The 16,824-nt window shown below is 54.6% G+C and overlaps 1 protein-coding gene across 8 annotated transcripts in view; it reads right to left on the bottom strand.

Annotated features, from left to right (window-relative positions):
- Positions 1-16,824, bottom strand: part of CNTFR (ciliary neurotrophic factor receptor) — a 212,765-nt gene that overhangs the window by 51,585 nt on the left and 144,356 nt on the right. For all 8 annotated transcript variants that reach the window (XM_052778588.1, XM_052778590.1, XM_052778589.1 and 5 more), the window contains one exon: positions 9,334-9,564. In XM_052778588.1, the coding sequence (XP_052634548.1) occupies positions 9,334-9,564 (231 nt within the window). The remainder of the gene's footprint in view (positions 1-9,333; positions 9,565-16,824) is intronic.

The following is a 16,824-nucleotide window of genomic DNA, read 5'->3' on the forward strand; positions in this document are numbered from 1 at the left end:
GTCAAAACAGGGCAGCCCAACATGAGCAAGAATACAGCACCAAGGTCTCGGCTCTGGCTCCTAACCTCCCTGTGGTTTCCTGGCATTGACCCACTGAGTGATATCCTGGCCTCCAGCATCATCTCTTCTCCCTACATGTCCAAGCTCAGCCACGGATGCCATCAGGCTTCCCCTGTAGACCTGACTCTGGTCCGGCCCTCATTTTGTGGTCGCTCTGTCCTCCACATCTCTCAGCTGGGGCAAACTGCAGCACTGGGGAGCCACTGCTGGTCCCTGCTGCATGAGGTTCTGTGCAGGCACTGTTGGGCTCCAGCTCTTCACACGCCCAGAGTGAGACCAAATTTCCCCATGCTGCTTGGCACAGCAGGTTGTCATTACTCACTTGCTTTTGGCAAATGCCCCACACCCCTCTGCGTCCCCTGCACCACTGGCAGCCAGGCTGCCCAGTCTGGTACCCTGTGAGCTAGCAGGGAGAGGGATGAACGGCCCGCCGTTAGCCACATCTGCGCTTGGCAGGCTGTGCACGGCTCCTGTCGGTGCAGAGAAGACCATCCTGGAGAGAAAACAAGCAGCCGTCACCCTAGGGATGGTATCTTAAACCATTTTAATAAGGCATTTTGCTCCCCCTCCCCACCATCCCGACTCATGCAAACACTGTCTTGTTTAGTTGGCAGCAAATGATAAAGACCCCCAGGGAGCAGAGAAGGGGGAGAAAAGGGACATCTGTTTAGAGTATTTCTACTGCGTGGCTCTCCCAGGCTATTTCTATCTCTTCTTGTCAAAATTTATCAACTGCGTAATTGTTTAAACAGCATTAAAGTGCTTGGAGCAAGAGCAACTGGAAATTGTCCTGTAGTTGCCTCTGGTACCGATGCTGACAGCTCAGGAGGGGACTGGGGAAAGAAGGGATCCATCGGGCATGGGAACCCTCTGACTCCTTTTCCGGGGGGAGACACCACCCTGTCCCGCTAACGGGAGGGAAATAATCTCGCTTTATTCCCAGCGCCCTTCCCTGCTTTCCAGACCCAAGACTCTCCTCCCTCTCCTCTCCTCCCCGCCCTGACCTGCTGTTAGCACACATTTACTCTGCTAAATTATTTACAGCAGACGCACCGGCTTGAGAAACCATAGCTAATGACAATGTCTTTCACACTGAAGTACACTGGATCCTGCCCTGACCCTGCTGAGCCCTCTGCCAGGACCCCACTGCCTGCCTGGGCCCCACCGTGGTTCCCACCCACCACTAGCAGTTTTGGAGAGGGATGGAGAAGCACTGGGAGCTGGGAAAAGATGAGGATTCGTTGCTGCCTGCCATCTCCTCTCTTTCCAGGCGGGAGGAATGCGGTCACAGAGGATCCCCACTGTGGGGTCTTCCTGTCCCTGGAGAGACTACCTGGCCTGGGTCCCTGCAGACATGGGCACATGTGGCCAGTGACAGGCAAGAGCTATTCCTCATGCTGGTGACATCGGCAGGGTTTCTTCTTCCAGCACTGTCTGGGAAGCAGACTGTGATTTTCTTTAAGTGACACAGCCGTGTGGAGCTGTGAGTGGAGAAGGAAAAGCAGCATCCACATGTGGGGCATCGACCCCTTTGCTCCTGCCCCACGGCTGCAGTGACAGGAGGTGGCCGGTCCCTCCCCTCCCAGTGCCCTCGAAGCTGGGGACCCACTGCCGGTGGGTGCCAGGAAGCTCACACCAAATATTTTGACAAGGAGCACTTAAGAGCAGCCGAGACAAAACCTTTCCTGGCACAGAGGCCACCCAGCCCCGGGCATCCCTAATTCCAAGCACTGCAGAGCAGGGGCTGTGGGAAGCTGTTTAGACTGGACTTGGGATTCTTTAATTACCGGGCTGGTTTTGTCATGTTAAGGAGGATAAACAAACCTCAGGAGAACGGGAGGAGGCTGTGCTGCCATCCGCCCGGGACACGGGATGCTGGTGCTGCATGCAGCCTTTGGCATTCATGCTAGGCAAGGACAGGGAAGGATTCCCAGGGTGCTGCCAAGCCCCAAAGCCCTTTTTCCTCTCTCCAGCCCAGCAGCTGCTGGGACAGGGCAGGGGGCAAGAGCTAGGCTGCCCCCCACCCCATCCCATGAGTACGTCCCCAGCCCTGCTGTAGGAGGGGATGCATAGGGAGCCTCTGGGCTCATTTCACATGTAGGTCCAAAGATTGGGACCCCGCTGGGTGCTCACCAAGAGGGTTCTTGCACCTCGAGCACCCTCTCTCTAATGGACACTCCATCCCTGGCTCTGGTTGGTCACCAGCAGCCCCCAAACTCCCCCACCTCCGCCCTGGGGAGTGGGCTGGCAAGGGGGTGACCATCTTCTCCACTTCTTGGTGCCCTCATGCCATGCGATGCTCCTGCCATGACTCAGGTGAAGCTATGAGCTCTCCATAGCACCCAACCTGGCATGAGCTTATCGGTCAGTGGGATCAAGCAAAAGGCCATGTCCCTTCAGGTACCTGCCATGGGACATGGGACCCTGCATGCGTTGGCCACCTCCCAGGCATGCTCTTCCTTCTGGCAGGGCCTCTGCAGGCCACAGCATCGGCGAGGCCAGGGCAGAGCTGCCGGCGCTGCGGTCTCGTGCTGCGGCACCTAATAAATGCCACGTGCCGCTCCACTCGCCCCACCGCCGCACGCTCCTCGCTGCCCCCGGCTCCCCCGCACGAAGCAAGGGGCCGCAAGGATGGGAGAGGGGATATTTTTATTGTTTCTGACACCGGCTGCCCCAGATTATCATATTTTACATAGCGAGCCAAAGAAGCATCACTCTGCTATGCTGCAGCTGGGCAGGCTGCCCAGCCCAGCAAGGGAAAGGATGGGAGGAACGCAGCGGGGTGCGGGTGTGTGCATGTGTGGGTGCAAGCGTGCGAGTGCATGCACACGTGGCCCATGGGGCACAGCTTCATTCAGCCCTTCCCGCTGTGGCACGGCAGCGTGCATCCCGCCGGATGGGGCAGAAAGGTCACCCGCTGCTTGCAAACGTGTTTGTTTGTCTAGTCCAGCTCCTAATTCGATTAGGACTAATTGCATTTGGGAGCGTGGTGGGGTTTTTGGTTGGGTTTGGGGTTTTTTTTGCCTTCTCCTTAAAAACCTGGGATGGCAATTTGCATATTGTTACCCAGCATGCCGTTCCAGCTCCTAGCCAGGCCAAGACCCAAAAAATGGGCACAGGCAGCAAAATTCGTCTGTTGAATTTTCCCAGCCACGAACAAACAGCTTGGCATGGAAAGGCAGTGATTGGAGAGCCTGCATGCCTCATGAAATAAAGCCGAATTTTGATGAACAAAGCAATCCTGCAATCTGGTTGACCTCGTCCATAAGAGTCTCTTTCTGTGGCTCTTGGGAACCAGGAAGGTGATGCTTGGTTGTGAAGTCTCCCAGGGCCCTTGCAACTACCCAGCCCCCAGTGCTGCAGGCAAGTGGGGAAAAATCAACCACAACCATAGCAACAAACCCAACAGCTTTGGGGTGCATCTCCCGATGCCGGAGTATCAGCAGCCACATGCTTAAATTTATTAGCTCCATCCCTGCCACAGATTTGGTTGAGGTTAACGTAGTCCTGCCCCAAGCACTGCTTGGGCACAGCCTTGGGGCTGACCTTGCACAGGGCCATCCCCCAGGGGCAGGAGCACATTTGGAGGGTGAGAGGGATGAATCGCAGGGGCAGGCGCTGCTCTCTGCCAGCTGGCCCTGGTGCTGGGGAACGGTCGCAGTCATGTTTAACTTGCTGCTCTCGAAATAGCCTCAGTTTACATGGCTGCAGGAAGGGATTGGATAAGTTCATAGGGGAAAAATCCATCAAAAGGGCTTTTAAAAAAAAGCAAGCCTGGCATCACAGATCACTGGCCACAAGCAGGGAAATATCTGCACGCGCTGACCCTGAGCCCATGCTTCTCCATCAGCAGCCGTGCCAGCTGCAGGAGCACTGGCCTGACTGACAGCACCCTGCCCTGTGGCAGAGGCATCCTTGCTGCTGGCTTGTTGGAGCCTGCCAAACCTCTATTTTCCCAAGACGGCATGTCTCCAGTGCCTTCCTGCAGTTTTTCCCACCAAAACAACCAGTGGAAGCAGGTAGGCAGACATCGGTCCCCAGCACTGCCTTCCTCCGCTGTTTAGCCAGTGCTCATCACGGGATGCTCACACCTGCCCTGGTGCTGCATCCCTCTCCTGGGGAGCTGGAGGTGTACGTCTCACATTGAGAGGTTACCTTCTTTGTTTCTTCTTCATTTTGGATGGGTGAAAAAGAAAAAAAGTTAGAAAAACAACAACAAAAAAAGATGCAAACTGCAGTCCAATCCTCTGGTTGCAGCTGGAGCCCAGCTGGGAGAAAAGGGACTTCTAAGACAGAGAAAAGGGAGGCTCTGATTATTTATTAGTGGCCGATGTTTGATCGCTTGCTAATCAGGCCAGAGAACACACTCGGGCTCTCCCTGCCTCCCTGCTCACATGTGGTTCCTGTTGCTGTGCCCCTTCCCCCCTCCCTCTCTCTGGTTTTGCTTTGTTTGTGTTTCTGTTAATTTGGTTGTTTTTCCATGTCGTTTTCCGTCAAACCGCATGTTTTTTCCCCTTTCTCTCGCCAGCCGCTGCAGTGACAGACATGGAGGAAGGAGGCCAGCCTGGAGCCGCTTGCCCACTGCCAGTGCCTTTCCCACCATCATCTGGGAGGCAGCAATGCCCATGGGGCAGGGCTGGGGCTGGCACCGGGCGATGAGCCCCTGTGCCGCCACGGCAATGCGGAGGGCAACTCCAGTGCCTGCAACCTGACTTGTGTCCCTGCTGCTGGAGGGGATTTTGCTGTATTTCCTCTCCCATGCAGACCCCATCCCTGCCTGCACCCCAGCCCACCAGGCAGCAGCCTCGTTAGGCAGCAGGCAGAGCGACGGGGGCCAGCAGCACAGCTGGCAGCGCTTGGGCATCCCCAAAGCTGGGCAGAGGGGTGAAAGCAGAGGTGCAAATGGGCAGAGTCGCCGGGTCAGGATGGAGATAAGCAGGTTAGAAAGGGACAGAGGGATGGGAGTGGAAGGACAGACGCCCGCCCTGGCTGCCTCCCTCCCTCCCCTCTTTGCACACAAGGCCTCCCGGCTCCCATGTGCGCTCTCCGGCTTCTGGCAGCCTTTCCGCCGCGCGTTTCCACTCCTCTCTGGCCCATTAGCAGTATTTTTATAACATTCTGTAATGCACGGAGCCGTGTGCCAAACCTCAAGAGCACATTATTTCCCAACGTCTTTGTTATATCCATCCCCGGGCCCTCTGGCCGCGTGTTTCCAAATGCAGAGCTGTGGCTCACGGGGGCAGCCGGGAGCCCGGCGCCGTGCTCCCGGTACCCGGAGCCTTCCCCTCCCTCCTGCCTGCTCCTGGCGCTCAGTCCGGGGCTCAGGCCAGGGATGCCTGGTGTGCAAAAAGCCCCGGCCCCATCGCCTGCTGCTTCTGACCATGCTCAGGCATCTGTCACTCTCCAGGCTGCGGGGCAGGTGACCCACTGGAGATAAACACAGAGCACCCTGGTTCTTCACCTCATGCTCAGCTGCCTGAAAAAAGGAGGCAGAGCAACATGTCGCTGCTCGAAGTCTGCTGGAAGAGGCTGCCCTGGAGAAGCACGACCTTCCCCAGGGCCAGTTTGTGCTCAGGAAGATTAACGCCCTGGAGATGGGTGATCTGGGACCCTTAGGGATAAGCAAGCCTGCGGGCCCTTCCTCCTCTCCGAGGTGGGCTCTCCATCTGTTGCCCACCCCATTCCTGGATGCATATTGTTCCCACTGCATGTGTGCCGGTGTACCCATCTCTGCAGGGGACGAGGTAGTCTGGCTACCCCCAGCCTCTGTGGGGTGTTGCTGGGCTCCCAGCCACATCCCCCATGATGTGGACCCGGGTGTCAAACCCCACCCCAAGGACCAGCTGAACTACCCATGTCCTCCCGCCCGCCTGCTGAAGCACACCAATGAGACACCTTCACGCACTTTGTGCCTTTTGCACCATTACGTAGCATCCTGGCCCCTCCAGCATGAAATTCCCACCCCAGAAATCCCCAGGTCCCCCCACAGCTCTGCCCCCACATCCCACCAGAGCTCCCTGGTGCTTGTGGGCCAGAGCCATTATGGTAGACACCACTGAGAGTGGTCCAAAGGCTGATGCTGAAGCTCCCCCATCCCTCCCAGCAGCTCCCCTTTCAGCACAATCTGATCCCCTTTAGCCATTTCCTAAGCCGTGTTCCAACTCTCGTACTAATCCACATTTTCTCTGGTTTAACTCATAATTTCCCATGTGGCATCATAGCAAATACTTCACTGAAGTCAAGACAGATTACATCGACCACATTTCTGGGCTTAGGAAATCAGTTCCCTTATCAAAGAGAGCTATCAGGTTAATCTGGTGTGATATATCCCTGGCAAGTCCCCCTTGTATTTTTCTCCCATTTTCCATTTGTCTCCACATCTTTAATTGCTCCCTCTTCCAAGTGCGCCCTGCGGCCCCGCTGTGCTGTGGGGCCAGGCTGTCTGATCAAGATTTTTCCTTCTCTCAAGCACAGGAGACACGTCCCCTCTCCCCACAGCACTGGGTACCGCCACTGACCTCTCAGCTGCTAATGAGCCTTGCTAACGAACAGGAGATGAGGAGATGTTCTCACCTGGGGATGAGGTGCTCCCCAAGACTTCAATGCATCATTTTCTTTGAAGGTGCCTCCACGACAGAGGACCATCTCCAGGTTTTATCCTCCCTCCTCTCCCCCAGCCTGGGCTGCCCTTGCTCTCAGCATTGCTGCTCAGAGTTCATTTGGTATCAGGCTTTGCTGAGCTTACCTTTAATCTCCTCTGAAACCTGGCTGCAGAGCCAGCTCCGCTCTTCTCTCCTTGTTTGCTCCGTATTTATACGGCTAACCCCCCTTTTCATTTCCTCTGCAAGGTCTCGCTCAGCTTGACTCCTGGCAGGTCTCCCTTCATCCCTGTGCTCGCTGACCCCCATGATGGAGCTTGCTTTCCTAACTGACACTCTTTCCTCGTCCTCGCTGCTTCTCTGCTCCTTCCCCACACCCTTCCTGCGGCATTGTCAGCCCAGGAGCACCCCTGCCTCACTTGGGGTGCATGCTCCAGGTACCGTCACTTATCTAGTGAGATCCCCGACACTTCTCCATGTGCGGCCCCAGCCCCTCAGTCCTGCTGTCGTCATCTTTCTTGTTGCCCCAGTAAGAGGAAAATGCAGGCACAGGCCTGTTTTCATTTAACTTCCCATGCAATTGAAACAAAACAAATCCAAGATCCCTCAAACCCCAGGGCTGGGCTCCCAGCATGCTCAGCTGCAGCAGGGATGCTACCACAGGGCCATGGTGCAAACCTCCCCCAAGCCGCCCATCTCCATCTCCATCAACATGCCCATATCTCCATCTCCATATCCTCCTGGGATGCTCCCAAACCTTCTCCTCTGCAGCAGCCTGCACACCTCCAGGGAATCAATCATGCCCTGCAGAGGCAGGAAAGTTGGGGGAGGTGCAGGCAGGGGCTGCGGGTGGCAGCGCTGGGAAAAGAAACCTCGTGGAGAACATTAAATTAAAATCCAGGCAATTAAATTAATTACCACTAAAAGTGTCTCACCTGATTAGTTCCTTGCATACTTAATTGTGTTAACAACACCGGGCATTCACTTATTTATTTGTCACCTTCTCTCCTGGGGCTGGTGGCCCCTGCAGCGTTCAACCAGGCTCCTCAGCTGCCCAGTGCTCAGGGGGGCTGTGAGCCTCCAGCAAATGGGAACACACGGTAATAGGAAACAGCAGGATTTGGGCTCTAACGCTGAGCAATTCCCACGGGTCCCTGAGCGGATTGACAGGGATTACTATTAGTGAGGTGCTTAGCAGATGGAAGAGCCATTGCAAAGTCACGGCGATGCCACAGCTGCAGAGGAGGTAGTTGGAGGCTGCAGTCCCCTCCTCTGTCCCCTTTTTTCCTCCAGACCTAGGCTGCAGCCCCCCACGCACTGGCCTTATGAGCCTGGGACCTCTCCTCAGATGGGATCTGCCCAAGCACAGCCTCCTCCTGCTGCCGCCTGCACTACACCCAGCTCCTGCGTTCCCTGTCTCCGAACAACACATGAACACCTCCTCACCCCAACAGCGCAGTTGAGAAGCCCCTGACCCTTCTGTGACGGTCTTTTTGTCTGCCATGCTCCCAGCCTTGACACCTACTTGCTGCCATACCCACTGCCCTACGCTGACTGCTCTCCCCTTGCCTGCTTCTCACATTGCCTTTCAGCTTCTTCCAGCACCCCTTCCTCTTGGCCCATGTGCCAGGATCCCTCCCAGCAGACCCGAAACCATGAGTTGGACACCATGCAGCATCCCTCAAACTTGGATTTCTTCAGTTGACCCACAGGTGCAGTAAGCCCCTCCTGCCTGATTTGCAGGGCTTATGCAGCCCTCGGCTGGTCCTCCCGCAACCCTCTGCCCCTGGACCATGGTCTAGGTTGGAAACATCACTTTGGCTCTGATGCAAGGTGCAGAAAGTGAGACAAGGAGCAGAGAAACGCTCTGCCGTGTCCTCCAAACCTGGGAACATACGGCTACCTACAGAACACATCCCCACCTGGTGGGGGTCCCAGCTGGTGCCTCGCAGCATCCTCCACAGCAGTTACCACCCCACAGCCAGCTCTGCCGGCTGGTGCTCCCAGACACCCACTGCTGCCAGTTGCAGACGCCGTACTGTGAAACACACAGTTGCCATCAGCTGTACAAATACAGCAGCCCACCGAACACACAGCTGCTATCAGCTTTCAGCATCATGTGAAATATAGCACAACTCTTATCTCCCACGCCGAGACCTGTGAATCAGTGCGTCTCGAGCTTAAGATATGCAAAATGCTGGGAAACGTGCAGCTGTCCTCCAACACGTCTGTGCACAGAGGCTCCTGCAAACACACAGCAACTGCCACCACCTTTTGGCTGCTCCTCTGAAACAACCGTGTTGCAGGAACCCCGGCCAGGACTTCTCCCTTCCGGCTGCAATCCCCTGTGACAGCTCAGCCCCAACTCTTTCCACCTGCAGAGATGGTGGTTGTGGTACTGGGCTGGATGCAGAAGCAACATCGCTTCTCAAATTGTTCCTGGGGCATCATTTAGTCTACTGGCTTTGATGCAAAGTTTGGGGCAGGAGGGGCTGCTCCCATCCTGCTCCTGGGATTAGTATGCCACAAGGGGCTTGTATTGGCAGGGTGCAGCAGGCAACTGTATGTATAGAAAGTATAGGGGTTGGCATGGCAGGAGGGGGCTGTGAGGGGTCAATATGGGAGCAGAGAGTGTGGCTCCGTCTCCTTCAATGTCACATGCTGGGGTACTCACTTCCCACCCTCAGGTAGGTCTGGTATTTCAGGTGCCAGGAGGAGCCCTCATAGCAGGAGTACTGGCCGCTCTGTGTCAGGTCGACGTTCTTCAGGATCAGGTAGGACCCGTTCAGGTGGGACTCATCGATGTCAGTGCCATTGGCTGTCCAGGTCACGGCTGCGTCCCAGTCCATGGAGCCACACTTCATGGTCACGTCCGCGCCTACCCGCTCATACTGGATGTGGCTGTCTGTGGGGAGGAAGAAGAGAAAAACAGGTGAGCTCGGAGCCCCATGAGAATGGCTGCCTTGGCAATAGGATCTTACCATCACGTCTAGGAAGCGAGAGAAGGACTGGGGCATGGACTGACACTGTGTTTGTGGCCAGGTTCTCCTCCTGGCCCCGATAATGATTCATTTTAACCTCAGACTAGAGTGGATCAGCTGGCAAAGACCAGGGGATCAGGACTCATGGACCACCTCTATCTCACAGGATGCTTTCCTCTGACCTTTATCTTGGAGGAGACATGTAAGGGCTGCATGTATAGCTTACCAGCCAAATGCCCCATGGCACAGCCAGACACTCACCACCAGCAAGTCATTGCCACTCCTGTATCTGCGTAACTTGTTGCAGGATGCAAACCAAATGCGTGCAAGAGAAACTCCCAGCAGAGAGATGACAGAGCCTCAGGACTTACCACCAGCAAACCTGAGTTATTTACTAGCAGAGGTGGAAAGTAGGCCCCTGCCCTTGCAATTCCCTGCCCAGGAAATCAGGTGGGAGGATCGCAACCTACCCGTGCTGGGCTTTGGAAAGGGGCAGCTGCTTGGTGCATGCTATGCTGTTTGTCTCCCTGCCTGGCTTTTCTTCTCTCTCTGCAATAACATGATGCCTTGCTGAGCTGCTTGATTTAGCAGCTTGTGAGTGGGGCAATACAGCTCATTGGGCACCAGCTGCCTAATTGAATTTTCTCAGGTTTCTGGACAGGAGCTCGAGCTGACATTCATTAATGATCCTTAGCAACTGAATCTTTCCTGTGCTGCTACACTGGCTGTGCTAAGCTGCGTGTGGCAAGGATAAAACCATGTGTGTGTGTGTGCATGACATGGGGTGAAGCAGGACAGGTGGATGAGCAGGGGATGAGGTTCCTTCAAGGCTTCATCAAGCCTTTGTGCATAGACAAGGGTGATTCAGTTCTCAAAATACTCCTGGGTTTCAAGAACACATTTGACAAGGTGCCTCCCAAGGAAACCAAGCAGCCCTGACACACGAGGAAAGTCCTTGCAAGGATTTATAGCAGCTAAAGGTCAGGAGACCAAAGGTGAGAACAAGCGGTCCGACGTGGCAGTAGAAGATGTCACCAGTGAAGTTCAACAGAGATCAGAGAGGGATCTGAGCTGCCCAACACCCTCATAACTCATGGGGAAAAGGGGGTCGAGGCAGTGAGAGGAGACAGTGTGCTGCTGAGGCTGTCAGGGCAGCCAAGTTACAGCTGGGTGCAAAAGCGCTGCAGAACGACCTCATGGTACAGACCCCCCAGGCCATAACACTGTGTCGATAAGCACCCAGGGATGCACACAGGGCAAATGAAGCCTTGCTTCTCCTACCACTCATGGCTCCAAATGAGCTGCAGCCTCCATGGAAACATATCTTGGAGTCATCACGCTCACTTCCCTGAAAACATCAGCTCAGTGGTGACCGAAAACGCAAACCCAATGCTAGAAATTATTCAGAAAGGGATTGAGAACAACATGGAATGCTCTGTACCCTAAAAACCATGCACAAATTTGTCCCCGTGCTATTAGGAGTACAGTTCAGCTGAAAACAGAGCAGAGAAAGGAAACAGGAATAGCAAAGGCTGGAAAGAGCCCCCACGTAAGGACGGCTTATCAGACTTGATCCCTTCATCCATAAAAGGAGACAACTGAGTGGAGACGTGATAGACACCTAAGCAATGATGAGTGACGTGGAAAGGACAAATAGAGAAAGACCACTTGCTCCTTGCCCTAATAAAATAATTGGCAGCAAATGAAAACAAGCAAAAGAAAGTCCTTTTCTGCACAAAGTGTGATTAAATTACAGAAACTCATGTCCATCAGATGCTGTGGATGTCAACATTTGGGGGAAAATAGTGATTAAATGAATCCATAACAGAAGACACCACCCAGGGCGGTGAAACACTGAGTTGCCCAGTGAGCCTGGGGAGGCTGCAGGCAGCTGATGGTGGGGAGGGACAGGAGAAGCACCTCCTGTGCTTGTCCTGCTTCTTTCTCCCTCTCTAGACATCAGCTCCTGGGTCCTCTTGATAGGTGGGACCACATGGGCATGATCCAGCCATTCCTTGTGTGAACGACCACAGCGTGAGCCTGTCTGCGAAGGAGAGAGCCCCAGGGTGAAGCTGGTCCTGGAGAAGTCCTTGGCAGGTCTGAGCCCTCCTGCAGACGGTCTGTCAGGACAACTACTTCTGACAGGGAAACAGCACCCTTAGGGATGCTATCCCTGCTGGGAAATTGGGCGCTAAGAACAGACGGGGAAAAATTGGGTTGTAGCAAGTAAGATGCTGGTGAGATGCCTCAGGATCATCTCAGACACTAGCCAAGGATGGGGACCTTTGCGAAACTGCATTGATCAGACAAGTGTGTTTCAAGTGTCTTAAAAAAGCTTAGAGCATATACTGACAAGCAGAAAGAGGGGAGAACATAAAACCTGAGGCATCTGTGTGAGGAGGGGTAGCTGGAATGGGCCCAGATAAACAGGCAGACAGGCATAAGTGTGGAAGAAGATGGATGGGTGGACAGATGAATGAATGTGTGTGATCGCAGACAGACAGACAGCTGGCTGGATGAGCACAGATGGGATGAAGGGAAGTGTATGAAGACGAAAGGATGGATGGCTATGCAAGTGGATGGATGGATGGATGGATGAATGGATGGGCATATATGGGGATGCAGAGAAGTGCAAGAGGATGGAGGGATAAGCGTATAAGCAGCTGGCTGACTGGCTGCATATGTGGATGGAGGGATGGGTGGACAGATGTGTGCATGGGTAGAGGGAGGGAGGGATGGAAGGACCAATGAATGGCAGTGGTGTTGGGTGGATGGTTGGCTGTTCAAAGGGCTGTGGAGGTGGGTGGATGGATAGATGGATGGATGGACAGATGACTAGGCAGATGGGTGGAAGGATAGATACAGATAACAGAGTTAAAGTAAGAGTCCCAGCATCATACTCAAGTTCTCCTCTGATTTCTTCTATTGCATAAGGCAAAGACATTTTCTCTTCCCCTTTCCTGCTAGCTCACAAAAGGCCATTGTCTCTCCTGGCCTTACACTTGGGGATCTGCTCGGCAGAGACACTGGAGATGCTGCACCACCCACCAGCCTTCTGTGGAGAAAGTGGACCAGTGCAGCAGTGGACTGACAGACCTGCCTGCCTTGCCTGGCTCCAGTGCCCAGCCCCAGGGAAGGTCTGAGAGTGGGGGAAAGCTCTGGGGTGCCCAGCTCTACTTCTCAGGATTGTGGCTGAGCTTGTCTGTAGCTGGTGGCAGCAGGACTAAGTTGGGAAGGGGGAAAAGGCACCTTGAATTATTTCCTATTTGTCCTTAAACACAGTACAAACACGTTGGCACTCATCCAGAAGGGCTGAGGGAGCCATTCCTGGAAGACAGGTCTTTGAAAGCAACGCTCCCTTCCAATGCAATGATTTAAGGCCCCTGACGAAGGAGAAACCCAAAGCACAGCTTCGGAGGAGGCGTTTCTCACAGCCAGGTTTGCTGAGGCTCTTACTGGAGCTAAGCCAGGTCCTTACATCCCTCCTGCCCCATGCCAGACATAGGAGTCCCACCCAACCACACTGCGGTGCGAACACATGGCAGCCCCTTTGGGAATGGGCACCATGGGGACAGCCCCCACCCTCAGAACACTGGAGCAGCCCTGTCTCGTGCTGCAGACACCAGTTCTGCTTTAGGATGAGGATGGGCAAGGGTGACCAGAGTGTTTACTGGGAGCCTCCACTTCCCACAGGCTGGGTAAGGGCAGGAGTCCCCTCCCAGCCCACCCAGAGCCTCATGGCTCCCTCGAGCAGGGAGGGGAGGGAGGTTTGTCCACCCTCCTGGTCATCACGTCACTGGTAACACATGGGATCGATGACCAAGATAGTGTCTGTGCTGAAGGGCCAGCCCTGCTGGATGGACGTCGACTGGTGGCATGGGCAGAACAAGGGCCAACAGCTGGGGGCTGCAGCTCAGGAGGTCCGAGCTGGACATGGAGGAAAATTTATTTTCCAGGAGGGTGCTGGGACAGGTACCCACAGAGAAAGGGGGATCTCCAACCTTGGAGGTTGTCAGGGCTCTGTTGACAAAGCCATGGCTGATCTGGTCTACTGTTGAGGACAGTCCTCTTCTGAGTGGGACACTGGACTAGACACCTCCAGAGATCCCTTCCCACCAACACTACTGTGATCATTAGCTAGAAGTGATACATAGAGATGCTGCCCTACCCCTATCACCTTGCTTCTCCAAAGTATGCTGCTTTTTGGGTTGGGTGACAGCACAAGGGTGAAGCACACATGATGGAAAGGTTGTAATGCTGCACCCCAACCAGCAACATTCAACCTCTGAGCATTCAACCCCACCAAAGGCCACATCCTCTGCAGCAGCACAGCAGGCCAGCCAGGCACAGCATGGCTTACGACATAAAGTCCCAGAGCTGGAGAGGAGCTGTGGTGATGCATAACGAGGGCAGAAACTCACACCCACAGCCCTGCAAAGCTCCAGTGGAGGGAAGATGGGAGCCACCCATGGGACAGGCACACACAGCTCCCGGTGGTGGACCTGGGGCAGCTTGGTGAAATAAGCTGTGACCTGCTTTGCTGTCCTCCTAGCGATGATGAGTGACAACTTGACAGTATGATCTGTGCAACTGCAACACAACGGGGACCAACGGGACAGCGGTCCAGCGGAGAGACATGGAGCAAAGATGACACAAAGCAACTGACACACGGGGCCCGTGGGAACACATTTGATCCTTCCCAAACCCATCCTGCGCAGCTGGAGCTCCTCAATAGAAACATGACCCTCATTTTCCTTCTTACTGAATCTAGACCTGCATCGAGACTGCAAGGGCAACAACACAGGGAAATCCCGCAAACCTGAGGACTGCCCTGACGTGCGCCATGCTGGGAAGGAGCAAAACTCCTCTTGGGATCCTCCATCTCCACTGGCTGCTCTCCCTCTGTTCCTGCCAAGGCTCCCACCCTGCCAGCACAGGCAGCTGCCAGGGCAAGCATGCTGCTGAGCACGGCCCTATGCAGCATGCACGGAGCCATGCCACAGATGTGGCCCTGGGTGTCTGTGCCCAGTTGCCCGAGGGGTCTTCTGAACAGGGGGCAGAGGAAATGGAGAAGATGGTTTGCATTCCCGGCGCCCGTGCTCACTGCAGCCCCTCAATGGGGCTCTTTGTGCCAGGGCCTGTTGCAAGCCAACCTCCAGCACGCACACGCAGGGGCCAAAACCGCCCTCACTGTCACAGCAATTTGCAGGCAGACTGGGCCAACTGTTCCCTCCGGAGCCCTCTGCCCAAACGCACTGTGGGGTTGTGGCTGGTGTAAGCAGAGAGTGTGCAAAAGGAAGCCACTGCAGCATTTTTGGGGACAGACACAAGCACTCTTCTCCTCTGCAGGGTGAACAGCCTCTGGCTGTGCCCCTCTTTTGCAGATGGGGAAACTGAGGCAGCAAGAAAGGCCACGTCCCCGCTTCCCCCGACAGGTTGTGGAGCACTTCTGCAGCAGGACAGAGAATTACGTACATGCCTTTGGACAGAGAGGCCTTCACGTCACCCTGTTAGCCTCTGTACCTCCCTCCCACAGCTAAGCAACTACCCACAAATAATTATCTCAGCGGCTAATTACCTCTCTGTGTATGTATTCATAAATTATACATTTAATATTTACACAGTGCCAGGGCTATGCCAAGAGCTTTCCAAGCAGATAAACCAGCGAGGTCTCACACCCTGCAACTTCCCGTGGTAAATAAGATGAATAAGCCCACAGGAGACGAGCGAGGAGCCCCAAAGGGTGGAGAGGGCAAGGGGAAAGAGAGGTAGCCTGACCATCGTCCCTCTGGAGGGGGGACGTTCCTGGCCTTCTCCAGCCATTGGACAGAGTGGTGGCACAACCCTGTGGCTTCTCTCTTGCTCCAGCACCCCTGCTCACCGGCCTGAGCAGCACTGACCATGTCCACAGGATGCCGGTGGCTCTGCTCCCATCTGCAGCTTCACAGCCCTGAGGTCTGCCCTTCTTAAGATGAAACAGCCTCTGGCACCGGAGAGGGTTTCCTGACACCAGCTTCCCACAGCACACCCCAACCTTGATCTCCTCACATCTACTCCCTCTGGTGCCACTTGGTCTTTGCACAGCTTTTGTTGCCAGCAGACACTTTCCCTTCAAGGAGAAGGAATTTCCTGCTTAAGGAGGCAGTTCTTCCATGAGTGATTTAAAACTAGATACATCTTTGTTAGGAAACAGGCGTAATTAAGTGTCATCGATGTAGCCAAAGATATGGACTGTTCAAGGTAATTTTGTCCATTAATGAAGAATTGCAGCAAGCAGAGCCTGCGTTTGTTTGCTCTACTTTGGTAAATCTCTGGAGTCAGCAGCTTTGCTCTCTTGACAAGAAAAAATAATTAGCAAGAAACTTTAATTAAGAGATAACAGATGGGTGCTAAAGGACTTGTACTCAATCACTCCATGATAGCCTGGAAGCCAACCTCAGTTTACTTCAGGGGTGTTGTAAAGGAGGCACCTTCCCCCTCCGACATGCTCAGCTCAGGGCAAGCTCCAGGGCAGGAGAGTCTCGTCACTCAGCCTGGATGTGACCACAAAACATCCTCCTGTGAGGGCTGACAAAACCCTGCTGACCCCAAAGAAGCTCTCCTCCAGCTTTGCAGCAGCTTTACCTCCCACCTCTGTTCTGCAGCAGAACCCACCTCCCTCTGCAGCTACACCCCACACCCAGCTAGGGATGTCCATCATGGGGTGAAAAGGGACTTCGTGGCCCTTCTGGCTGCTCAGCTGCAAAAGGCTGACACTTCTTCCATGAAACTTAATGAAATATCTACTGGGACTTTCTGAGAATGAAGGGACACTTTTGCAATCAAATATGCCATTGTCACAAATGATAATCCACACCACAGGCTCCCTCTTGGACCCGATGGTCCAGCAGCGGGGAGGTGTGATGCCTGCTCTGCTACCAGCTTGGCATGCCATCCCTGGGACCAAGCTCCAGGTGGCACAGTCGGGATGGCACCACAGTCAAGATGGTGGCACTTGCATGGCTCGTGCACAGGGGCCAACAAGGCTATGCAGTGGCAGGGCATAAGCACCCTCCTGGAGAGAAAACGCAGTGCTAAGCCCAGTGGGAAACCACAGAACAGAGACCCACCGCTGGAAGCAGAAGCGACACAAACTCGCAGCAGAAGCGAGAGCCAAGTCCTTGCTGCAGCACTGGCTCAGCCCC

Source organism: Harpia harpyja, chromosome Z, assembly GCF_026419915.1.
Source record: "Harpia harpyja isolate bHarHar1 chromosome Z, bHarHar1 primary haplotype, whole genome shotgun sequence".
In the NCBI taxonomy this organism is placed as follows: domain Eukaryota; kingdom Metazoa; phylum Chordata; class Aves; order Accipitriformes; family Accipitridae; genus Harpia; species Harpia harpyja.